Source organism: Bombus vosnesenskii, unplaced genomic scaffold (assembly GCF_011952255.1).
Source record: "Bombus vosnesenskii isolate JDL3184/JDL3185 unplaced genomic scaffold, Bvos_JDL3184-5_v1.1 scf7180000014954, whole genome shotgun sequence".
NCBI lineage: Eukaryota > Metazoa > Arthropoda > Insecta > Hymenoptera > Apidae > Bombus > Bombus vosnesenskii.
In genome coordinates, this window is record NW_022883734.1 from 1,899 (window position 1) to 28,713 (window position 26,815).

Sequence of the window (26,815 nt, forward strand, 5' to 3'; positions counted from 1 at the left end):
ACGAGGCTTACCACAGGCTGTATTTTCTAACCGTCGCTCGCGGCCCTACAGTGTCGCAGGTAGACCGCCCTATCTGCCCGTCGGATCATATACAATGTATCGAGTATCGACGAGAGCATAGTTGTTGCCAAGCAGCGAGCTCTAGAAACGTCGATTTTTGACCGTTACGTTTTTCACACAAGAAGAGGCATACGTGATCATAGGCGCGAGCGGTGGCGTGACCCGAGCATAGTGGGCGCCATCTTCCAAATGAGACAAAGGAATAATCGAAGGGGATCAGTTCCTTCTGACGAGTCAAACGTGACACTTCGACAAATCTGACGAGCAAACGAATTTATCTAGAGATATCGTAAAGTCGAGTCAAATTTCTGTAACATATTCATCATATTATTGTAAAATATATCATTCTATGTTAACCTGTTAATACAGTGTTACATTCATTAAACCACCTCTGTTGTCTTAACCGAAACAGGGGAACGACTATTTCGCGGCGTCGATTAACATAATCGTAGCGAGAATTTACGCCTCTCGCTGACGCGTCCTCGCGACCGCATCTCTCCGCGAACGGTCGTACCAACTGTAACAAAGCATTTATTGACAAATTTAATATCTTTCTCCATAATCTCCATAAATCTGCAATACCCTTCCTTTGTATTTGTGTGCGTTATTGAATTGAATAAGACACCGATATAACAAGTTATAAATCACAGTTTATTCCAACAACGTCTCTCCGCGAACGGTCGTAACAATCTGTATATAAAATCGGTAATTTCAGCATTCAACATGCTGTATATTATAATGCCAAGTTCACGTTATGTTCATAAAGAGTACAGAGATAATATTCCAAGAAATTTCTCCCTAGAAGTGCTTGAAATCTCTTCTTGGAGAATCTTAGAAATGCGCGAAGAATATTCCAATTTCAGAGTGTTTCGAGAAATATCGTCGAGCTACAAATACCTGGAATTCGAATCGCAGTGAGTATTCGACGTATGCGTGGGAGTCGTTCGTGCTGTTACAGTGGAGAAACATGTTTTTGTTTTTACGGAGGTACAATTCAAGACTAATTGTAGATGTAACGCGATTTAAAGCTATAATAAGCGTGGAAAAACCATTCGCGATCGGCCAATTACTTTTTCCACTGTCAATTTATTAATTACGATTGCTTCTGAAAGTTTTCCTACGCGTAACTGCTAAACGAGAATTTTCCCATAGATCCCAGAAATTTCGTACACTTACTTTGCCATACCAGCTACCACAAGCAACCAAGAAAATATCGATGTCTTAATTTTCGCAACTTTCAGACATTCTTGAAATTTAGATAAATACAAATACAAATGCAAAACAATGCCGTTATAGATAAATACAAAAATTTCGAAGTTTTCCGCTTCTCAGAGAAATTTTGCTTGCATGTGTACGCAGTGCTCAGAAACTCGGCAGATTTAAGCCTAAAAGGATTAAAATCCGATGAAAAGATTACGAGATAATAAACTTCAAAGTCGATTACCACGGAAGTTTACATCGTGTGAAAGATTAAAAGGAATATTCTGACGAGCAGCTCTTAATAGTTTCAGCGTCTAATCCTCTAAAAACGTGACATTAATTGTTCGTGCCAAAGAGGCAGCTACGAATTGCAAAATATCGCGAGAATTCGATCTCGACGGGCGTAGAAAAGGCAGGGGCGGGAGAACAAAAGAGGATAACGTCTCAGATTTAAAAATGCGCTTGTCACATGATTTTTAAAACTTGTTTTTTTCGGTATCTAAAGCACACTTACAAACACGATTTTTTTTTTTTAATTCGGTGAGCCGCGGAGAGCTGAATACGACTTTCGTATGGAAAGTCACGAAGGTACGATACGTTATATTTTTGCGAACTACTTACTTCATCTAGTCGGTTTTTTCTTCTTTTTTCTTGAAGGAACGCATGGTTCTATATCGCTCTCTTTCTCTTCTTCTTCTTCAATGTAATTTTCACGTAGGAGACTTATCCGCCTCAAGTACGTATTATAATCTTTTATTGTAGACCATCGACGAAATGATTCTTCTCGATACCGTTTAGTAGCATCGTTATGGAAAATTCTTCTCTCTTCTCATTTTAATTCCCTTAACAGTCAATGGAATCCGATGCTATGCGCACAGCTACGTACGTGCAGTGCTATATCATCTCTACTCCATAAATATCGTTCACTGCCCCAATGTTAAGGTTCAACATACGAGAGTTCGCGACCTTTATCGTAGTTTCTGTCGCTAATTAATATTAACGTGATGCAATCTGAAGCGACGAGTAATGAATATGCCCCTCTAGCGTGACGAGTTATCAATCATACATGTTACGAGACGATTGTACCATTATTCGGTGCCAACTAGTAAGGTTGCGGAGAAGCATGTTGTCGACGACAGACGAGATTAATCTTACTGATTGCAGTCTTGACACAGACACGCACATATGTAAATGGGACACTTGTAAAGTTTCTATCACGATCGTTGTATTCTTTTTTTGCTTACGTAAAATGTGAAAGGCATTGTGACTCGTTTGCGATCATTGATAGTTTGTTTGGTGAGTGTGCTGTTATGAGTGGGATTAGTAGGTGAAAAGATGATTTAACGTGGCGATTTTTATGATTGTAAATATTGACATCTTTTGACGCCGATTTGTATGTTTTTTTAATATTAATATAGAGTGGAATAGATACACCATTGGGGATTAAATGTTTTTAATCTTTCGTTTCTAAGCTTTAATTAATTACGTTTCAGAGTTACTCGAATGAACTATATCTTAAATAATAAAATTCGAGTTTGATTATGCGTTCGTAAAAATTGGATTAAATTTGAGTTATTGCCACTTCAAGACACTTCGTTACAATAATCATTGTAAATAAAATTAAGAAGTTAAGTAAAACTAGGAACATTATATTTGTCTACGATTTTTTACATTTCTGCGAGACGCACATGTTTCATTGCTAACGAAATAATTAAGTTTATTATAAAATATGAAGGTAAATACGCTTCGTATTAGCAAGTTAATTTTCGAAAGCTAAATGTAGATATTATTATTTGAATGTCATAAATACCCGATACAACAAGTACATACATGAAGTGACACACACTTGTGTATTCATGAGTTTTTAATTGCCTTCTACGAGTTTACGAATTATAAAATTTTATAATTACAAATTACACACTCGAATGATAGATTATTTAAATATTTAAATACGTGTAATAAAATTTCGATTTATTCGATAAATATTATGTTCAGATAAACTCTCCGTTTTGTCTACTTTTCATATCTTTTGGAATCTTGTTAAAAAATAATGAAAAATGGGGTTCGTTATAAATTCATGATTTAGTTAACGATGTTCAAGGACGTTTAATCTGAAGGATCAGAAGGAAAATCACGATCGTTACGAGACAACGTGAGAAAATTTAATGCCGCAGATTGTCTGAAATCAGCCATAATCGCATTGTTACTTACTGAGCGATTCTTAGATCCTTTAGTTCTGTTTGTTTTGCCGACGAAACACGTATAACATAATCTGTTACCGATACTAGGTGATAAATGAACAATAAGGAAGTGAAACTGGTAAATTCCATGAAGGAATACATTATCAGTTTGGAAAAGATAGATGATCAAGATAGATCACGATCATTATGTATTAGTATGGCAAAATGAAGACTGAAATATTTGTACAATATTACAGTAAATAATTAATAACAGATTTCGTGTTAATAAAATGATAAAAAATATTAAATTTAGGTTTAATATTTTAAGCATTTAAAAAAGATGGAACAGAAAACTGTGATAGGCTTTGATCTTTGAGTATTAGATGGTACGATAAGTATCGTTTTCGAAAAAAGAGTATTAATAAATGTAAAGCATTTTAAAAATGAAAATTTTCCATTAGCAAATTTCTCGTCTCTTCTGGTCAGAAATTAAAATTGAATGAACTGTTTTTGGGTAATATTATGGAATTCTCTTTAGTTACGTGTTTATAATACATAACAGAAATGTATCTATTATTCAAGATCCATCGTTCTACTGTTATGGAAACCAGAAGCGAACACAGATTTCCCTCAGTCCGACCTCTACACAGTCAGTGAAAGCATTTTCATACAACAAAGTAAAGATAAAAAATTTTCCTTCGACGACGCAATGCGATTCCAGTCACGTTGCTTAATGATCTATCAAGGTAGACAGGATTCTTGAGGAACCAATGTAATTACGTGACTACGATCATAATTTTTCTAAGGTCTCTGTACCCATAAACAATATTGTGATCCCGTTTGTTATTTAATATAATTACTTATATTTAGTTATATTTAGTTATTAAATATTAGCATGATTTACTATATGTAATTCAGTAAATCGGTACAAGATCTAAAGAAAATATTTCTTACGTATGATTTTGACGAACTTTGTGTAAAAATCTATAAAACTAGAAGTTGCTTAGTTTATATACAGATAAAGAAAAGCATCGTTTATATCGTCGAGATATCACATTTATATCATTTTAAAAATAAAAATTCTTCATCAAAGCGAAGAACATTTTCATAAAAAATTACGAACAGAATATCTCGATTCTACAATCTACTGTAAACAAGATAAGTATCGATAACGAATAAATCTTGACATTGAATTTTATTCAAAAAGTTTTATTCAAAAGTGATATCAAATAATCCGTAATGACATTTATTACCCCAATCATATCAGTCAACTACTACCTACCGCGTAATACGCGATCGATTTTCAAACGCAACCCCCTCCCTCCCCCCACCCAAATAGAGTTTCCAGTGTAATTCTGTTATTCTTGAATCTTCGGCTTGTTTTTCATTTTTTAGCTCACTTTAAAATTTCTTCTGGCTTCAATTGTGCTACGATTTAAAGTTTTCCGTGTATACGTTTAGGACGTTACTGCGTGCGGAAATAGTACAGAAGGCCTCTAATTATACCGTCTACAATATTATTTATAGACTTTGAACCATATAGTACGTAAGTATGTAATTGTATATCTGTCGTGGTTCATTTTATCCTTCTCTGTTGCGTGAACCAGCGGTTAGGAGCGACACTAAATCAAGTGGGAATGAACTCGTTGAAACAACGCTAGATATGGTAACGGATCCATGACTGTGCTTCTGTTATTATCAACGCCAGTAACGGTTAAACCTATTGCATGTGTGTAAGTTGGAAGTTACGTACATAACTTATGCACACCCGTTGTGTGTTTCGCGATCCCATATTTCTTTTAATTTGAATTTTATGAAACTTTTTGTTCGATAATTGATGTGCCATATTACATCCGTCACATTCAATGTTATATGGTGTAATTTCTTCAGTTGTGGTGTTATGTAAGTTACGAGGTCATTCCTGTGTTTGGACATGTGTTTGGAATGTAGTGTGTATCTTTCTCTTCCTATGTACATACTGAGTAGAGACTGTCTGTCTTTCGCTAGAAGAATATTCTGCATATAGTTATTTACTGTTCTTGATATTTGATTTTGGAAATTTAATTTTCGCTTTGGTTGTATCTTCGAGCGTAAGGTGAAATTTGTACAGACATATCTAGTAATTTGTTAATCGTACTGTTCGAAATTATTGTGTGTGTGAATATTTCGGTGAATATAAACTACGAAAACCTGTCCTTGATTTTTTATGGTAACAAAGCAGTCTTTTCAGAAGAAACAATATTCATAAATCAGTCCCTTCGCAAAAAGCTAATTCTACGAATCTTGTTAGAAGAAACCGGTTGACGAAACTACGTGTCCCTTCAGGAGAGGTCTAATTTATAGAGGTAGCTTGCAAGAAAAAACCAATCTCACAAAAAGCTTGAGCATTCTTAATTAATCCTCTTTAGAATTCAATTACATTTATGCCTTTTGTAAATATTAATTCTAAAATAACGATGCTAACATTTCTAACCTACAGAGTATCAACAAATAACATAACGCAATTCCCCATTTCAATTAAATATGAAAAATATACTAGAGTCGATCCAAGATCAAACCCGGTAAAACAAACGACAAATTTACCTGAAAAATCCACTGAATTCGTTTCAATACATCCGTTATTTAAATTGCAAAAATCAGTTGTGTTTCAACGTCAATTTTTAACACCGTCCATATATCGCAATTTTAGTACGCGACAAGACGACAATACAATTCATTTCAACACCATTGAAAAGTATGGCTGGCTTCGGACAACCGGTTTCCGGCGTGGCGCCACTATGCTTTGGAGAAACAAGGAAATACATATGTATGCACCTTGCTTTTTGTGAGACAGAAGAACTCTGTGTCTCTGTTCTACCAACGTCGCTGTTGCGACGATTTGCCGCAAACCTAAATGGAGTTCGATCAATGGCAACGCGAGCACGTGGTCCTCGATGTTCGCGATCGGAAAATCGTGTTTTCCAAACTATTTCTAGTTTCGCCGGTTCCACTGTCAATCAACGTTTCTTCCTTTGGTTCCGTTTCTCTTCGATTCTCTCCTTTTTTATTGGCAAACACGTGTCACCGAGTATCGTGTTCGTCTTCGCTAAGCAAGCTTCTATATCAGCGATACGCGAGCCGGTTTCCCCTTCATATTTGTACACGACTTCGTGAACATCGGACGTTTTTCTCCTCTCTTTTCGAATAAGAAAATCCTATCGTTGTTTAACTAACAATTGCATTTCTTTAAATGGAAATGTGGTCGTGTCTCCTTTATATTTTCAATTAGCCAGGGACTTTAGGTTTATTGCCGTGGAAACTTGATCGGTCGTTTACGTAAGGATCTGCGACTCTGCTTCATCTTCGAGGAAAATTTCATCGAATACAATCGTTTCACTCAATGATTGGATCAGTCGAAAGGGAGATTCCGTGACTGCCTGTATAAATATTGATCACAGTGTCTCTTGAAGGGAAGCTATACCAATCTTGTTGATTTAACTACTGATCCTACTTTATCCCCGAGAAAAATTACTTACTTTGATTGTTTGACCATTAATTTTAGCGTTTCTTCGAGAGAAACAGTGTTGATCGCTCGAGTCTGCTTCTTTCTCAAGGTAAATTGTATTTACTATTTACTCGATCAGCTATTTTATTTTCTTTTCCCGGAGAAACCTTGTTTCTCGCCTGTTTGACCATCCGCGCTATTTCTTCTTTGAGATAAACTGTAGCGATTATTCGTGTAATCAACAAATCTACTTTTTCTTTCTTTACGAAGGAAATCGTGTGTTTAACGAAATCTCGCTTGTTTAGTCATTGATTCCGCTAACTTTTCCAAATAAATCGTCAATCATACGCTCGATTGCCAATTCTAATTTTGCTTCGAAGCAAACTGCGTTGATTATTCGTATAACCTTTTTAATAGAAACTGTTTTTCGCCTATTTTATCGCCAATTTCCTTTTCAAAATAACATGTATTAATTATTCGTTTAATCGCAGATTTTATTTTATTTTGATTTGTTTTGTTTTGTTTTGTTTTGTTTTGTTTTGTTTTGTTTTGTTTTGTTTTTTGTTTTGTTTTGTTTTGTTTTGTTTTGTTTTGTTTTGTTTTGTTTTGTTTTGTTTTGTTTTGTTTTGTTTTGTTTTGTTTTGTTTTGTTTTGGTTTGTTTTGTTTTGTTTTGTTTTGGTTTTGTTTTGTTTTGGTTTTGTTTTGGTTTTGTTTTGTTTTGGTTTTGTTTTGTTTTGTTTTCTTTTGTTTTCTTTTATTTTATTTTATTTTATTTTATTTTATTTTATTTTATTTTATTTTATTTCTATTTCTATTTCGTTTTATCATCGATTTTCCGCCGTCTTCAAAGAAACCCACGTGAATTACTTTAATTGCATTTTCAAACTAATTTTATTTCTTTACTTTTAAATTAAGAAGCAGCAACGAAAATGCTACAATAACGGAAAAATTCTTCGGTTATCTCCACAAAGAACACGAAGGTATCGAACTTAGTGTATTGAGACATTTTGTTCGTTGGAAGTTAGTCGACGACATTTGGAACGGAAAGATACATTTGACATGATTTAGTGTGACGTTGAGAGAGAAAAATGGTTTGATCGAGGGTGCCCTTAATTACTAATTTCATAACTTGCTGTTAATCGATCTGACAGTGATATTAGTGGATGTGGTTGGTAGTGCCTGATTAATCGTGATCGATATTTTGAACAAAGAGCAACGAGAAACGATCAGTTTGGAGTTTCACTTTGACGTCGTGAGACTATCGTTAATTAGACATAGAAGAATCGTTTGGTGACAGGTAAGGGTTTCAACTTCTGTATTCATTTTCTTCTATAGACTGAATTTAATTTTTCGCTTTGATAATCGTTTATAAAAGAGAAGCGATAATTATTAGTTCTACCTAAGAATGTTACTAATAAATTAGGAAAAAGAAATTTTGATTGGATTCTTGATAATGAGTGAAAATTAATTTAAAAGATTGTATTTGGAATTTTGAGAATCGATCGAGTCCTCAGTTTCAGTGCAATGTAACGTTATCAGTCGCGTGAGTTTGGCTCATATGTGATTTATGCGCAAGCTAAATGTTTCCAACAAATTGTAGCATATTGATTTCTCAAAGTCCTGTATCAAATGTCTTGTAATTATAAGCAATTGTTTCGTTTGGACGATCAAGGGTAATATACTCTATTTTTGATTTTAAAAATGCCGCCATTTGTGTAGACGTACACACGCAAGTATTTATTATGTAGACACGATGGCTCGTAGACACGAACGTTTCTCGTTGTCGTATTTTCCAAACAGGTCAGTTATTTCGAGCACTCGACCACTTTCTCGCTCCTGACAATGACATTAGTCATTCTAATCGATGTCTCGAAATCGATGGTTCTTCTGTCAGCTATTTCGTTTCCGTGTTTATTCCATATGATAATATTGTTTCACGTATTCGCTTAAATTTAATTGGCAAATGATTAATTTCCCTGAATCCATTTTCAAGTAAACATATCAGTTTAACCTTTTGCTCTATCTGATACGAAAATGAACAATTTGATATAAAAATTTTGCGAAAGATCGATATATTATTTTACTTTTAACTTGGAAATCGTTCTTTTAATTTTTCAATATCTAATTAACCACCTCAGTCCCTAAGACCGTCTGTTTTAACGAATGGTAAATAATCAAATAATTGCGTTGATACATCAGAAGTACCATCTTCTTATGTCCCTGATATTAGTGTTAAAACAGGTTTGAAAAACCTTCAATTATTTCATTTATTCTTAGCCTTCGATGGCTTAAAATTTTCTCGGTTATTTTCCAATAGAGTTCAATATATTGATCGAAAACTTAGTTTAGTTAAGCACTGTAACCGGAAGTCACCCTTAAGTCGCCGGGTAAGAGGATTACGAGTAATAAAGAAACAATATTAATCAGAAAATTATTCCATTTAATTTTTCTCCTGCATTTAATTAAATATGACAGAGTCGACAAACTTTCCTTCGGTTCTTCTATCTCATTTGCAAATCTATAATATCGATATCCAAACGATAACTCGAACACCATTAACCAGCACTCGAGGCTATTTCTTTCGTCGAAACTTTCCTCAGACATGTAGATATCACGTTGACATCGCCGCGTATACCGAATCAGCCCTTTTTAAAGATGATCTCGCGAGCGTGGTTCGTATGCAATTCAATTTGAACGAGTCGCGTGTCACGATTCACTTGACTCCCGGCACAGTAATTGGCCGGCACTCGAGCAAACATTTACACTTAATTTAACGTTTAACCGAATCGAAAACAAAGCGAACAGTTGCCGGACTTCGCTCGTTCTTTCAGTTCATTTCCGAGAACGTCTTTCGATCAGCATATCGGGTCTCCTCTTTCATCTCCGTTGCCTTTCAAAATCTAAAATCATAATTGAGACTTTGCTGCTCGAACTATGGAAGGGGAAAACGTGAATGACGGGTAAGATTGTTCCTGCGTTCTGTCAGAAAATAATTTCCTGTTTGTGGGAGAGGAAAGGAGCATTGTAATTGGAATTACAGAATGTGAAACATCAAAGGAACTGCCGAATGACATTTATTTCAAAGACTAGAAGACTGAAAACTTTGTTATACGACTTTTATACTGCTACGCCTGGAAATCAAGGATGGATTCTGTTTCAGCGAAATGAAGGACGAGAAGAGTAACTCTATATTGCCCACTGAAGCGACTCGATTGAGACCAAGATTGGAAAGTTTCGATGATGTTCTGCCGTATGTCGGTGACTACGGGAGATATCAATGGCTGTTGTTATTGTCGTTACTACCTTATGGCGCGACGTACGCGTTTCTGTATTTCTCGCAATTTTTCATTACGATTATTCCCACGGAACACTGGTGCAGGATAGACGAATTAGTAAACTCGAATTTCACCGAAGAAGAGAGGTAAGTGTGTATAATGAAGGAAAGAAAGAAAAGGAGATATACGTAGCAACGAAAGCTCCTTTAAACTTTGAACGATATTTTTGATTGTTCGTAGAAAGTGACTTTAAAATATTGTGAAAAATATGCGAGATATCGCGATTTCTGGAATTTCTCGAATTTTCGAACATTTCGAAAATTATTAGAAAATATTGTAGAAAAATTTCACGATAAGATACAAGATATTTTTGGATTACTCTGTCTGGACTTTGGTTCTTATTTTAATAATTAAAATGATCAATCATCTATCGTATGGGGTGTTTAGGATTAAGATAGCGATTCCAGTGACGAACGTTTATCCTTATTACGAACAATGTCAACGGAAGGACGTAAACTTCACAGAGCTGTTGAAGAGCGATAAGAGCCTGAGCTCATCGGGCTTCCAAACAAACAAAACGATAAAATGTACTCAATGGGAGTATAATTTTACGCAGATTCCATATCCTAGTATAGGAACTGAGGTGAAGTATTCACATCGTTGTCTGAATCGCATGCTTCGAAATTCTTACACTTCTGCTGCGTTCTTTGGGTCATTTCCGATCTAATCTAACCTTGTTATAGTAAATTTCTTAAGTTTAAAGAAAGTATAAGACGATAATTGTTAGTACGGATGATTCCTCGTTCCAATTTTACGCGAACGTTTTTTTCAGAGCATAAAGAACTCTTTCATTCATCGAACTGCGAGCAGAATCGAGATATAAAAATTCGAAGACCGCAGCAGGATTAAAATTATATTCTGAAAAATATGAATCTGGTTTTTCGCTGACTAACTCTTAACCTTGGTGATTAGCTAGATTGGGTATGCGACCGAGAATACCTCGTATCAACGGCGCAGGCCATCTTCTTCTGCGGATCCATCATCGGTGGTTTCCTAGTCGGTTGGATCGCCGATCACAAGGGTCGTATCCCAGCTTTAATGTTCTGCAATGGTATCGCCCTTTTTGCCTCCATTTTCACTGCCAGCGCAAATAGTTTTTGGTCATTCGCCGTCTGTAGGTTTCTCACTGGACTGGCGTTCGATAACTGTATCAACATTCCTCTGATTATCGGTAAGCCTTCTACGAAGTAGAAAGTGCGAGAGGTTCGACCGATAAGCCAATGTTTCAGTCACGCGAGAGATAACGTTAGTATGAAGTCAATGTTTCTATTACGTGAAAGATGATGTTGCGTGAGAAATTTTTGATGAATTGTTCCTCGAAGATAATTTTGACGTTGCTGTACTCGATTGAACTATACGGTTCGAGTTCTTGATTCAAGAGCTTTTGCCACCACCAGAGATGAATATATTGATTTTGTTATTGTTAAAGATCGTTTCATCGATTTTCATGTCGTCGAGGATAGTTATATCTTGATATTCTTAAATCGAGTTATACAAGGTGGTTGGTAATTGGTGGTACAAGCGGAAAGAAGTCGAAAATATAAAATACAAATTTTTTTTTTAATTCTTCCATCGAGACAACGATCTACAGTGAGATCTGTTATAACGAGACGCGATAAAGTGCACGCGTATCGAGCGAAAATTCAAAGTCGATTTTCTCGAAAACAAAGCCTCGAACGAAAAACGTTTATTCTATATTTTCGACTTCTTTTTTCGCGTAGAATCACCCCCTTTCCGCTTGTACCACCAGTTACCAACCACTCTGTATATTCGTTCGAAATGAAAATTATCACAAAATTTTCGTTTAAATACGTTACAAGCAAAACACGTGCATTATGTAGCGCTTTTTGTTATACGGACCAGCTCAAACTCGGAACATTCACGTTTGCAGAGTAAACGGATTAATTTAAAATCGGAATTATATTTATAATCTTACAATTATCCTACAATTATGTTGATGGTATCGTTCATTCGGCTCGTCATCAATTGCTCCATATTAATAATAACGGGTTTCACTCGATAAATCTTCCATGTTCTATTACTGCAACATAAAGAATAATCGTCGTTAAGTATCTTGATATAATAATCAGTTATTCCGAGAGTCATCGACGATCAATTATCCCACAGTTCTCGAATATATGGCTGTTTCGAAACGAACGTTGGTCGTGAATATCGCCTTTGGCGTATACTTCGCAGTGGCCAGTACAATTTTACCATGGATAGCCTATTATATCGCGAACTGGAGATATTTTACTTACGTTACTGCCATACCGCTGTTATCTGTCGCTATCACACCGTGGATTCTTCCCGAGAGCGCCCGGTAAGTAAACTTCTAATCGTTCGATTATTCGAATTCTCAACTTGCGCTTTGAGATTTATGCAAATTTACTTATCGATCCATATCACTCGTATTTGCTCTGTTCAAGATGGTACGTTTCCAACGGGATGATGGACAAGGTTGTTGAGAAACTACGGAGAATAGCTAGGATCAATCGTAGAAATCCAGACTCGCGTATTTACGATATATTCGTCGTAAGTTCGATCAAATAGAATTCTAGAAAGCTTACGCGAAATCATACGGTACAATACTTGAATCTGTGCTGACAGATATATTTGATTCACGTCGAAAACACACAGACTCGCGAATGTATTTTAACATGCATAGACAGGTTTTAAAAATGAAACGCGATGAAAAATGAAATATGAAATGAAACTTGACTGTCGCGATTCCATTGTGGTATTATATCGATCTCGTACAAAATTTGAAGTAAATCTGGGAATTTATATAGAAATTATAAAATATTTACAATTTACAAGTACAATCGGGGATAAAAATAAGCTGCTATAGTTAATGGAAATAGATGTGAAGAAAGTATAATCAAATTAGTATCAGCCTCATATACTTGAGTTTTATTTATTATATTTCCTTCTAATAATATGCAGATAGTTCAGCAAATGATTGAAATGAATTTTTACATTTTCTCCACTAATCCACTTAGTTTTGTTTCCGACTGTATTTCGGATCAGAAAAGTATTTAATCAACCAACCATCCATTATATTAATAAATCTCGATATCAAAAGCCATGCCGACTAATTCCATAAAACAGAATGCAAAGTGCCACTGTTCGTGCTATCTATTAATGACGAATAAAATGAAAATAAAATTTCTTTTCAGTGTGTTATGAATTTTGAACTGTGTAAGGTCTAAAGGCACGACTCGTATTATATCTTTCGTTAATTATTCTCGAAATAAATTCTTGCAGAGTAACATGGAGGCACCGGACAAAATTCAAGAATCAGCGACGCTGCTCGATCTGTTCAAAACGCCACGGTTGGCGAGAAACACTATTCTTCTAGTTGCATTCTGGCAAGTATAAGATACGAGTTCATGTTGCGAGAAAACCTTCATAAATAACCGATACAATCTTGTAGGTGTGTAATATCGAAAAATAAGGATAGAAATTTTTTTTTTCGATTACTTACAATTTATTAATATTAAATTGAATATACAAATATAAATTGGACAGAGAACGATATTTAACGGAAACTAAATGCAATACTCGTATCTATATCAAATAACTTTACAGTTATTTGATCACTCTCGTCACAACGAATCTAACACACACACTCTCTCTCTCTCTAACAACTCTATCAATTCTCACGACTCTACTCTTCAACGACTCGAAAACTCTAACGACTCTACTCTTCAACGACTCGAAAACTCTAACGACTCTACTCTTCAACGACTCGAAAACTCTAACGACTCTACTCTTCAACGACTCAATTAGCTCTAACGACTCTACTCTTCAACGACTCAATTCGCTCTGACTCTCGCAACACAATCCTGCCCGGTCGTGCTCGTTCTTGCTCTCGTCCTCTCACACACATACACACTTTTCGGCTCACATACTCTGGCCTCTCGATTGCCATTCCTTGAAATATGAAACCGTACCTCTGTTTTGACGCTGCTTATCCTTTCTCGCGTCGCTGCTACTAGGCGCTCTTGGATGTAAACAAACCACGGAAGACGACGTACACGGTTTTTTTCTATTTTCAACCGACCTCTAATTCAAATCTATTCTACGATATTACAGGTGTTTCACCCTGATCTCTTTCGACGGTCACGTGTATTCATTAAAACTTATCCAGAGCTCGGTGTTCGTGTCGTTCTCGATCGCCTGTGCCACAGAACTTCCAGCTGGGTTATTACTCGCCCTGTTGCTCGACCGATGGGGTCGTAGACTCTGCAGATTTCTCACGATGACAATGACCTGTGTACTCAGTATCGCTGAACTTATGCTGCATTCCAGTAAATATATCGATCTGTTTATTAAAGTAAAATTAAAACGATTATAATGACATATTATTGAGAAAAATCTGAAATTAAGTTGATGATGAATGTAAAAGAATTTTGGCAACGTCGAAGGTATTAATCTTGGAAAATAATTATTTTGATGGAACTAGAATTTAGGAATTATTAGGAATTAATTTAGTGGCGAAATTGAAAGAGGTGTGCACATTTTAGAAGCAATAATTTTCTATATGTTGGTTTTCTAGAATTTGGAGATTTATAGAAGTTTAAAGTTTGTGTAAAATTTTAATTTGATTTTGATTAAGCTTCGATCGGACTATATTTTTAATTAAACTTACAATCAAGTATTGTGAACCCAGGATTAATTTTGTATTTTTTAATTTATTCCCCAGTGCTCGCGAAATTAGTAATGTCAATATTGTCGCGATTCTGTCTGAACATGGCAGCCAATGTTGGTCTTCAGTATGCAGCAGAACTTCTGCCCACGCCAGTCAGATCGCAGGGCGTATCTTTCATTCATATTTTCGGAATAGTTGCACACTCTTTGGCGCCATATATCACTGACTCGGTAAATAAATATTTATACTACTGTTATTGTTACAACATTTTTGAAACACCGCTAAGTACATCCACGTTCAACTTCTCTTTAATTTATTCCAAAAGATACAATAAGCGCTATTAGAAATTATGAAAAAGTTCTCATGTAAATTTTCTCATGAAAATGTAAAATAGTTTTTTTCTTACCTTAAAACAAGTTGTTTCCTGAAGAAGTTAAATATTATAAAAATCTGATCAAAATATTTCTCACTTTCTAGAAAGCCCGTTTTGGAAGTTGCAACCAACGCTTTTCTTTAACTGATCTTTAATCAAAAAATTGAAATTTAAAATAAAAAATGATGGAATAACTTAAGATATGAAACTATATTGGTTGAAACTTTCTAATGAAACTTTTTAAATGAGAAATACTTTGACCAGATTTTCATGGTATTTAACCTTTGCTCATATAAATTAATATTTGTTCATTAGGCTGCAATTTGGGAGGGATTTCCAATGCTCATTATCAGCACGGTATCCTTTTTTGGCGCTGCACTGGTTTTGTTCCTGCCGGAAACTGTCGGCCAGAATCTTCCTCAGACTATCAAGCAAGGCGAAGAATTCGGAAGGGACCAACATTTCTGGTCGTTGCCTTGCTACCATAAGACACACTTCAATGGACATCAACACTATCACTCCTGTGAACGATAATTATCTGATTTTTAATAATAATTCAATTAAAAAACACGAAGGAGGATTCGTGTTTTTTTAGAAGTAACAATATTACAAGCGGATCGGTCCGACGATTTTTGTACGAGAAAAAATCGGAACATATTATTTTTCTATTCTCCTACATTAATTTTTATTTTTATCGTTTACGTTTAAGAATTTGTAAGCCTTAATTCTAAAAAGAGCGAGCTTAGAAATCGTGTTCCTATATAATTTTTATTATTATCTTTTAAGAGCTTTTATAATTTTAATGCTAATTTTCACTTGCGTTACGCACGTTCGAATCGTTCAGCGGTTGGTGCTAATTTGATATTCAAAGATATTACGTAGAATAATATCGAAAATGTTACGTAAATTAATAATTACGTAATTTATTAATTACGTAAATAATAAATTAGGGAGATTTAAATTTTTGATTCCTTTAATGTTTTTAACATTTTTCACTGGAATATATTGGACAAAATCTTATTTAAAAAAATAGTACGTTTAGATAATTTGTCTTTGTGAAAAGAAACAGTTTTATATCTTTTGAACGATTATCCACGTATTTTTAACGATTATTTATCTATTCGTTATATTTTTTTGTACGATTTTAAATAACGTACAATATTAATAAAATCCAAGCTTGAAGACTTTTTAAATTATTGTTATAATTTCTTCAGCACCAACTGCTGGACTTTTATTTATCTAAAACGAGTTGAGCGTACATTTAAAAAAAAAAATAACTCTAATTGACTGTTTCTATGGTTTAGGAAGAAGAAAAAAAGAAAGGAAAGAATATTGTAAGCAAATCGTGCCATCGTATGACGATCAGTGTTCGTCGTTGTGCCAATAACAACGCAATCAATCTGAAGAAACCTATTCATAGTATTCATAATCATCACTCACGTATACATTCGCGTATACACTCACGTCCATAAGATTGATTCACCGAATAAAACTTCCATAAACCTTAATATAAGAAACAATTCTACTTTTTATTTGCACACACATCGACGAATCCCCCGAACAAAAATAAACTGCTAAATATCTCTATAATTAAATACATTAATGCTCGATGATCCTCGTTCATCATTATACGTCTAATCTAACTCCATCCTATAATTAGGAGTTCTACGATAACGATCACTTATGTTACAATGTATTAACCCTTAACAGCCGAACTTAATTATAATTAATTATAGAAAATGAAATGCTTCATTATACGGATATTTGAAGTAATATTCTGTATTATACAGGGTGTCTGGTAATTGATACTGTGATAACCAGTGGTTAGTTAATGTGGTTAATAACCAGTGGTACAGGATAATACTATGTGAAAGGATCTGTTGAAAATATAGAACGAGAGATTTTCGTACGACGTTCGAGAGAATGAAATTCTGAAGCTTTGTCAACTCGTGTTCACACGACATTCACGAAACATATTCAAAATTTATTTTCTCGAAAATACGAAGAATCATCAGTTACGAAACACTCTGTACTATATCACATTATTATATCACTATCGTATTGATAAGAAATGTCGATATTATAACTCCTTAAGACTCCCTTAATATTTATTTGCGATTCAGCTTAATATGTATTGGCCCTGTGTAATTTCAAGATTAAAAATATAAAAGAATTCATTCCTGATTGCGATATCGTACGTGATTTACAAAATCATCGACCGTCAAGGCTTAAATGAGAATTCTCTCGTCCAGAATTATTTTCCAGACGATCGAATTATTATCCATTGCATCACGAGGATCGAACTAACTTGTAGCCTTGAACAATTATGTACAGTTGAATCTCTAGCGTAGGAATATTTCAAAGAATCTCAGGTTTTGAGGAACGATAGCTGATACTTGCGACGAACAGTAGTATGTCTTTTTAATCGGTAACTGAAAGCAGGGGCTAGTCTCATAAGTACGCGAATGATTCTAACGATCGAATGATTCTAGTTGCTAGAATCATTGTTTAAAGGTGGTATAACGGAGATTGTGCGCTTAAGACGAACAGGTCGGAGGATCGAAAGGAACGAGATTGGAAATATTCGCGTCTCTTCACGAATCAGAATTTTACTATTTCTAATTGAACACGTGACGAAGTTTCGATCTGTTTCAAGTAACATTTAAACCTGAGCATTTTCAAAATTAACTCATTATCTATCAATTTTTCTTCTAAAATTTGTATGTAATTCTATAAATTATTTACTGCTTTTTCCATTGGATTTAAACAGAACAATTTCGGAAGAATGTCTAACATTATGTTAATATCCTTTGTATTAAAAAAAATTCCTGCTTAAAAAGATCCTACAACTTTCATTTTATAATCTCAATTGGGTATGATGGTAGCTAATGAACGCTTAGCAATTAATTGTTTTAATGCATTCCATTTTATGAATGATCAGTAATTACGGATTCAAGGATACTTATTAGAAGTAATATTCTTATTATATCTAAATATATCAAATAGAGATATTTCTCGTATTAATACTGAAAGATCATAAAAAAGAAAATATCATAAAAGAATTTCAATCTTGATGTTTCATTAGAATAATATATATATGTCGGATCACGATTCGAATTTTGGGCGCGCGACGACTCTTCATGTGGACTAGCCATTGTTTCACAAAGCCGAGATTTTATTTACACGTATATACAGGTCTATCACTAAGCTTAACAAATAATAAGTACAACTAATAATAAGTCTAGCAAACACTAAGCCTAATGAATAATACGATCTACGAATAATTAAATTAAATAATACTATTAGCAATGTTTGAGTTCAAACGAATCCACGGTCACCGGGATAACTCCTTACTAAGCGAAACTAACTTAGACGCAAATGCGATCGTCGAAAATGCTCGATGTATCACTCTCCAAGGCAATCGCAAGAATGCCAGCCTCGTGGAGATTTTTCTCCCTGTACGATTGCATTTTGTTTTCTATACCCGTTTGGAAGCATCGAGAAGGTTCCAAACGCCGTTGCTAGGCAGTTTCTGCCTGGAGTTTTGATTACTAATACAATGTATGTCCCACTGCATCGGCACCTCCGAGGCAACATCACACGTGGCTCGGCCCGCTCTCGAGGCCGCATACCGCCACAACCACATTTCTCGGAAAACACATACAACCACTCCAGACCTCCGTTAGATAAAACATCCATCCCGTGACCGTGGCTACGTTCAGCGACCGATTGTCACCTCGAACCCAATCTCGCTTATTACAAATCTTAAGCAATTACAACTATAATAAAATCTAAGCTAAGGTACTAGAGGATGTTCCGAAAATTTCCAAGGAAAGGCTTCGGCTTTCCTTTCATCTCCGACATATATATATGTATGTATATATTTAAATTAAATAACAGAGATCTCAGAGTTTTCAAAGCATTCAACGTGTTGATGCATAAATGGATGATGAAAAAAAGCCACGATGATCGAGCGAACGCAAAATACACTTCGGATTAAAAGTCGATCGAAACTCTCATTTCAAGTGTCGGCGATTTATGAATCACCTATATTGATACAAAGGCGATTCGTAACAAAGGAGACAAGTTGAAAGCTTGACAATGCGCGAAGACAGCTCTCTTTTTGTGTTTCGTGTCTCGTGGCAATCCTTTGTTATTCACGGTATTTCATAGTTAAATCAATTCAACTAGAGTATTCCTTCAACGAGAAAAGAAAAAAAAGCAAGAAAAAAAAGATATAGATCTTTCTTTTCGATTTTTAAAGCGAAAGATGCATAAATACTATGGTATATTATTTCCTTATATATCGTTTCCTTTAATACGTATATCCAATACTGAATTTAATTGTACATTTACATAAGATACTTGAATCGTTTCTCATTTCCAACACTTTACCGACGTTATAGTACGCGAAATAATTACATCGCAATATGTGAACGCAACGTACTTTAAATGCCGCGTTCTTAATTCTTTAAATTTCTTCACATTTTTATACAGTCATTCCAATTAAAAAAAGATACACTTTAAAGAAAATTATCTTGTGTGCAACAAAGCTACTTCGTCGATGACGCGTCAATTAATTGCTTAAACGTATACCTTGTGTAATTTGACGATTCTTGTCTCTTTCACTGCAATAATTGATACTTCCTCCTAGTTTCTCTCAATAGCTCTCGAATCTCAATACGTTCGTAATATCTTAACATCTAACATCACACGCGCAGGTTTAATAACTATATTTACAACGAATTTGGCAAGTTTTACGCCACTGGCAAGTTTTACGCCACTGGCAAGTTTTACGCCACTGGCAAGTTTTACGCCAATGGCAAGTTTTACGCCACTGGCAAGTTTTACGCCACTGGCAAGTTTTACGCCACTGGCAAGTTTTACGCCACTGGCAAGTTTTACGCCTCTGGCAAGTTTTACGCCACTGGCAAATTTCGCGCCGTCGCCAAATCTAACCGCTATAACCTAGTACAATCCATTTTTTGAATACTGCCAGTAAACGCTGGATTTGAAACGCCTTTCTTCTTTCTATAAGATTTTTTCAGCATTTTGCTCCTGTCAAATTGAAATAAACGATTATTAGTAAATTTATATTGACATAAGGCGGAGGAAGAATATTATAGAATCTATACTTACGAGGATATACACGGAACCCACCAGAAACTTTGTTCCTTGCCGAAGTCATTACCCTCCTGTAGGGTTTCTGGTAATAAAAGACAGCAAACCGAGGGCAACCAGCAGTAAAGATGGATCAATGTCAGCCTAAATTAAACGAAAAATATTCTCCCTTTTATACGCTTCCCCTTATCCGTCACTCGCTCTACGTCTCTCTCTCGCTCTACGTCTCTCTCTCGCTCTACGTCTCTCTCTCGCTCTACGTCTCTCTCTCCCGCTCTACGTCTCTCTCCCGCTCTACGTCTCTCTCCCGCTCTACGTCTCTCTCCCGCTCTACGTCTCTCTCTCGCTCTACGTCTCTCGTTCGACGTCTCCCTCTATACCTCTTCTAGAAGTAATAGCGACTAATTCCGCTTTCCGCTAATTCCTTAATTTCCCTTCGATTTTCGGGAAATAAATGGATACTTCCATAAGTTCATTTTCGGTAATAACATTACACAAATAATAGTATACTTTGAGGTAAATTTATAATTCAGAACAGAATAACTCACACAATAATCGTGAGTGTCCTCGCAAATATTCCTCTTCGTATTTTCTGTATACTTAATATTTTTTTAAATATTAATAAAGAATATTGGTTAAAGACAGAATTTGAAGAAGTTGTCAATATACAAAGGATCATTGGTGTTACCTGTGTAACGAGATTTTGCAAACATTCGTTTCATTTTGAAACGAAGCTATAGTGCAGTATCGCAAACCTGTAAATAATTACAGACAATAGAAAAGTTACATTTCCTTCACAAAAAAACGAAACGGAGGAAAATATATCGAAAATCTATCTTGTTTCCGTGATTCGTAAGATCACAAGAAGAATCCATGGCCGACAAGGAACATAATTTTTCTACAAATTAAACCAACTTAAAAAAACGTATTTCAATAACAGATAATATTAGTCGTAAATTAAAAAAGAGGTTGAGTAATTTTCGGATCGTAGAAATACGATGTCGTTAACAGAAATTTCGATTCACTTACCAGATAAATAATGTAAGGTCCCAAAATGTGGGCGATATAACCGATGATATGGATCAAAGACACGCCCTGAGCCCTCACCACAGTCGGCAGCATTTCCGCTGCATATTGGAAACCAATATTCGCGGCGATATTCACCCCAAGACGCGCTATAATCGCCATGGCAACCGTTGTCGAACCTTGAATAAGTTGAGAAATATGTAAATGCCACGATCGCCGCATTCCACGCACGATACATACGCCCGATGCGCGCATGGTCCAATTAAAGATTAAATGTCATCCCTGTCGAGTATGTGACGTTGAGAAATAAATGTCAATCGTTAATGGAATAGGATTTAAAGGCGAAAAAGAAAAAGAAAAGAAGAGAAGAGGAATATTTGTATAAAAAGATTTTATAAGATTCGATTATTATTAATACTAAGTAAAATGACCGGATTGTATAATTGTAAATTCTCTATAATACGATTTTAAATAATACGGGTCTATATTATTATGTCGTTCAAGTCTGTTGTCTATAAACGATAAAAGAGAATTCGAAGGAAAGTTTTGTTGCAAGATGAGGAAATAAAAATAGTAAATTGTTTTATAACTACAACGTTCTATTCTAAATACGGATTAAAAAATGTCTATTTTCCACTCCTTAATGTCCTTGAAAACGCGGATATCCCCTAACGCTACCGCTTATCTCCTTACTATCTAACAAAAACATTATTCTTGCATCAAGCACGAGCTTTCATTTCTCAATCTCCCAAAGCTTTCGCTGGAGAAGCTTCAGAAAAGCGCTTTTTAAAACGACCGTCGATCGATAAAACCGGATTTTTTCTATAAAATTCACCCCCGCTTTCTCACTGCTATTCACACGTTCCTGCTATTTTATTGAATAATATCGATTGACAAGTCATTTATCAAGAAATAAAAAAAAAAAAAAGAAAAAATGTTACCAGAGGGGGTAGCGATGGCAACGAAGGAGAAAATGCCACAGAAGAACATCGATGCGAAACCCATCCATCGTCTGCCCCATCTGTCGAGGAAAAGGGCGAGTAGAACAGCGGCCGGAAGTTCCGTGAGGGAGGCTAAAGAGAACGACGTGAAAACGTCGGGGTCCAGAAGTTTCATGTTCCAAACGTGGCCGTCGAACACCCACACCATCAGCAACCTAGAAAAAATCAGCCGAGTCATACATAAATCACGCTGGACTTCAAGATCGTTTATTAATCCTTCGCATACTCGTTCCCTCGCGTTTGACGTTTATCGATGCTAATTATATACTTAAGCAGGTTCTTAATGACCCACATAAAATGCCCCATATACTCTCTTAATGTTCATTCGAGTAGTTTGTATGTAGTTTATGGTAATTTGTGTCTATTTTAATACTGGTTTTATAAAGACAGGGAAGTAGCGTCGAGGCTGATTGGTAACTTGGTTGAATTAACGGTATAATATGACTGGAATATCGTGAGGCTGAGAGTTAAGAACATATTCTTAGTTAATTTTATTTTAGGAAATGCAGGATGATTCAGAATTATCGTAGTATTAAAAACAAAGAAAATATAAGAAACGTAAAGGAAGTATAAAATTGAATACCTTTCCTATCTACAGGGTGGTTGGTAACTGGTGATACAAGCGGAAAGCGGGTGTTGTACGCGAAAAAGGAAGTCGAAAATATATGTCGGGTTATGGTTAGAATTTTGTAACAACTATTCACGTGAATTAACCATTGTTTCACAAAGCCGAGATTATATTTACACGTATATACAGGACTATCACAAAGCTTAACAAATAATAAGTCTAATGAATAATAAGTTTAACGAATGATAAAATTAGAGAATAATAAATTGTATGAATAATAAGTTTAATGAACACTATTAACAATGTCTTTGGGTTCAAACGAATCCACAGTCAACGGGATAACTCTTCACTAAACGTAAACTAATCTTAGGCGCAAAATACGATTGTTGAAAATGCTCGATGTATCACTCTCCAAAGCAATCACATGAATGCCAGCCTCGTGGAATTTTTCTCGCTGTACGATTGCATTTGTTTTCTATACCCGTTTGAAAGCATTGACAAGGTTCCAAACGCCGTTGCTAGGCAGTTTCTGCCTGAAGTTTGATTATTAATACAATATATGTCCCATTGTATCGACACCTCCGAGGCAACATCACACGTGGCTAGGTCCGACATATAGAATAGAATTTTTTTTTAATTTTTCCGAGCGAAAATTCAAAGTCGATTTTCTCGAAAACAAAACCTCAAACGAAAAACTTTTATTCTATATCTTCGACTTCTTTTTTCGCGTAGAATCACCCCCTTTCCGCTTGTACCACCAGTTACCAACCACTCTGTATATCTTTTCGTATATGATTATAAATTTCTCTGGTGTCTTAGTTTTTTCTAAAATAATATTGTAATCATTGCTGAGAATTTACAAGTAAAAAGTTCTAGCTGTGTAGTTTGTTCGATTGATGATGGAAAGGTTAACTTACCAATAAATGATGAGCATGATAGTGATACGACCAAGTCGTGGCAGCTTGAAGAGATGTAGAACAGTGTATTGATTATGCGATTGATCCTTCTCATTCATCGCCTTGCAACTTTTCTCAAATTCGTCGAATATTTCTTGCTTCACCTCTTTACCGTTCACTTTAGCGAAGTTTTTCAGCATCTCGATCGCTTTGTCCACCCTGCCACTGGTTATGTACCAACTACGGAAGTATATGAAATACGCAAACGTTATAAAAGCCTGTAAGAAATTTTCAAAATCATCACTTTCACCAACCTTTTGTATCGACAAACTTTTTGTGCAAATTTGAATAGAGCTGTCTAGTTACGCATCAATCATTTATTTTGCACAGCTAAAAATGTGATGGCTTATCGAGAGAAAGATGTTGACCTTGAGATGTTTTATTATGTTTTATTTACGAGACAGAGGAATCGATGTAATAACCGATCCCAAGATAGTATGTATTGCTGGATAAAATATTACCCAATTTAATTCAGCTATAATTTTGGAATTTTTATGGTCCGGTCTCAAAGGACTTTTGATGTTTAAGAGAAACTTTAACGTAAAAGGAATTTCTTATATTTCTTTGAGGACTATTTCTAAAGAATTTTCCGATGATACGAAGATACAAAAATAATCCAAAGGACGAGGTAAGATTAAATGTCTACTATACTATCGCATACTAATTTACTTACGAAATTTCTTTGTATTATATTTTTATAATGAAAAAGAAATTGGAATTAAACTACCGTGCACTTTCAGGAACAATCCATGGTCCTACAAACGCAACCACCATAGGACACGCGGTGACCATGCTGAGGATCCTCCAATTTGAGATCCAATATGCGATCCAAGGCAAAAGACTCGAGGCTGCCGCGAAATAAAGTCCAAACGACATGTTCGCTACCAGAGTTCGATATTTCGGACCGACATATTCGATCACTGAAAGAATAATTCGTGATATCGTTATTGTATTACATCGTTATAGAAATCTTCCCAAATGTTTCGTCAATTTCGTTTCTTCATTTGATACAATAATATTGTTTCCTTATTTCCTTTAGGTTTGTCCTTTCTTCGTTTTTTACCAATCTAATTTCAAATATTCAGACTTATTTGTAGATTTTATAAATCATTAACATCGACAATGTAAGATCGTTTTGAATTAAAAAGAATTTTAAAAGGAACACTGCTTTCATCTCAATATCGAACGGAGAGTGCCTCAGTAATCGTGGTATAACCGAAGATTATTCTCCATAGGGAAATAGGTCACTCGAAAGATACAATTTCATACCAGAAAAGTATACAGAATTAAGTATCCTGTCGTTTAAAATAAAATATCTTAAAGTATCCCTAGACACATGTAATTTTAATACCAAACTAGATATACAATTACACAACAAATTTCAAATTACGAGATATAATTCCAAAATATAAAGTTTCAGTAAAATCATTTACCATTAAATATCTTAAAATTGATATCGTAAAATTCGAATAAAAATTTGACTTAAGAAAAAACAAACCGACATAGGGCAATAAACATTTATTCAAACACGTCATAAATAGTTAATCGTTACGTAAAACGGGACCGATACCGGTGCCTCATTATTAGGTCATAAATTATAGTTTTCCTATTCTCAACAGCTTTTTCTCTCTTATAATTTTCTCGATGACTCACCGATAATGAAAAGCACGTTGAAGCAGTTATCGAACGAGGTACCGACGACTAATCTCGCCAGACAGAAGCTCCAGAAGCTGTTGCAAAACGCAGTGCCGACAGACGCGATGAAACCAACCGCGTTACACGCAACTAACGCCGGAATTCTGCCACAATGGTCGGCTATGTAACCGAATATTAAGCCTCCAAGAATGCTGCCGACGAAGAAGGCCGATTGTGCTGCTGAGCCGAGGAATGCGTGGTCGCATACCCATTCCAGCTGAAACAGAAAAGGGCTTTACGATTGCGGCTAGTTATGAAAAAACACCGCGTGGTTGGAAAATCGATAGAAGGTGAAGAGAATAAGGAAGACGACGAAAGGTCGAGTAATAAATTCCGTAGTTTTTTAATATCATCAGAATTGAGAACCTGAGTCGTAGGTTAGTTAATTGTAGTCTTTTGGTAATATTTTTAGTAATAAAATAGTAGAGGTAGTTTGCATAATTCTTGGATATGATTAGAGAATTTCTCATAGTGGAAGGAATATAAATTTGTTAAGTAGAAGATAGTATCTCCCGATTTAAGTAGGACTTTTTTAGTGATAAAATAGCAGAAATAGAAATTAGAAATAATAATAATAACAATAAATATTCGATAAAAATGTCTTGAGTCGTAAGAAGTTACCAAGTGCGTATTTATACGTTCAATTCGAAATATCTGTCTATTGTACAGTTGTAACTTTCACTTTCCGATTTATGCAATATTATATAAACGGATTCATGTTCGTGATTTAATACGCCGAGACGTACAAATAATTAAGGATGACAAGGTTAATTTTATGTTCCGCTATAAACGAGCTCTGTTAAGATGCAAACAGCATAACAAGTAATTACACCTACGTCTAAGTTCGTGCAACCAACAAGGACTTCTTTTATAATGACTGCATTATATGCTATCGTCAGCAGCTTTACGAAAGACCGTAAATATTTATAGAACGACGGTTCCAACAGTTTTAATTTAAATAAAAATTTGTTAATCGGTGTCGAAAGTTTGAAGTTACTTTATATAAAGTGTTACGCCATGCGGCTTGCCATAGATCATATTCTTAACTGTCGGTCGCGGCACTATAATGTCGCAGACGGATCGTCGCGGCTGCCCGGCAAAACAAACATTGTAGTGGCTAGCGCATGGTTCATTAAGCAGGGCGACCTCCAGAAACGTCGATTC

The 26,815-nt window shown here is 35.3% G+C and overlaps 1 protein-coding gene and 1 pseudogene across 4 annotated transcripts; one reads left to right on the forward strand and one right to left on the reverse strand.

The window, feature by feature from the left end:
- The first annotated feature begins 4,988 nt into the window (after positions 1–4,988).
- LOC117240799 (carcinine transporter-like) lies at positions 4,989–15,885 on the forward strand. Of its 4 annotated transcripts, none has more exons than XM_033506832.1 (10): positions 5,118–5,173; positions 10,086–10,346; positions 10,648–10,843; positions 11,173–11,431; positions 12,388–12,580; positions 12,687–12,792; positions 13,525–13,628; positions 14,356–14,570; positions 14,966–15,141; positions 15,600–15,885. In XM_033506832.1, the coding sequence occupies exons 1-10, from the start codon at positions 5,118–5,120 to the stop codon at positions 15,816–15,818; spliced, it is 1,785 nt and encodes a 594-aa protein (XP_033362723.1). In that variant the 3' UTR covers positions 15,819–15,885. The 4 variants fall into 4 exon arrangements, with proteins under 4 accessions (XP_033362726.1, XP_033362723.1, XP_033362725.1 ...); XM_033506834.1 differs by lacking the exon at positions 5,118–5,173 and adding an exon at positions 7,819–8,222; XM_033506833.1 differs by lacking the exon at positions 5,118–5,173 and adding an exon at positions 9,378–9,885.
- Positions 15,886–19,588: 3,703 nt separating this feature from the next.
- Positions 19,589–25,886, reverse strand: LOC117240800 (annotated as a pseudogene).
- Positions 25,887–26,815: the final 929 nt, after the last annotated feature.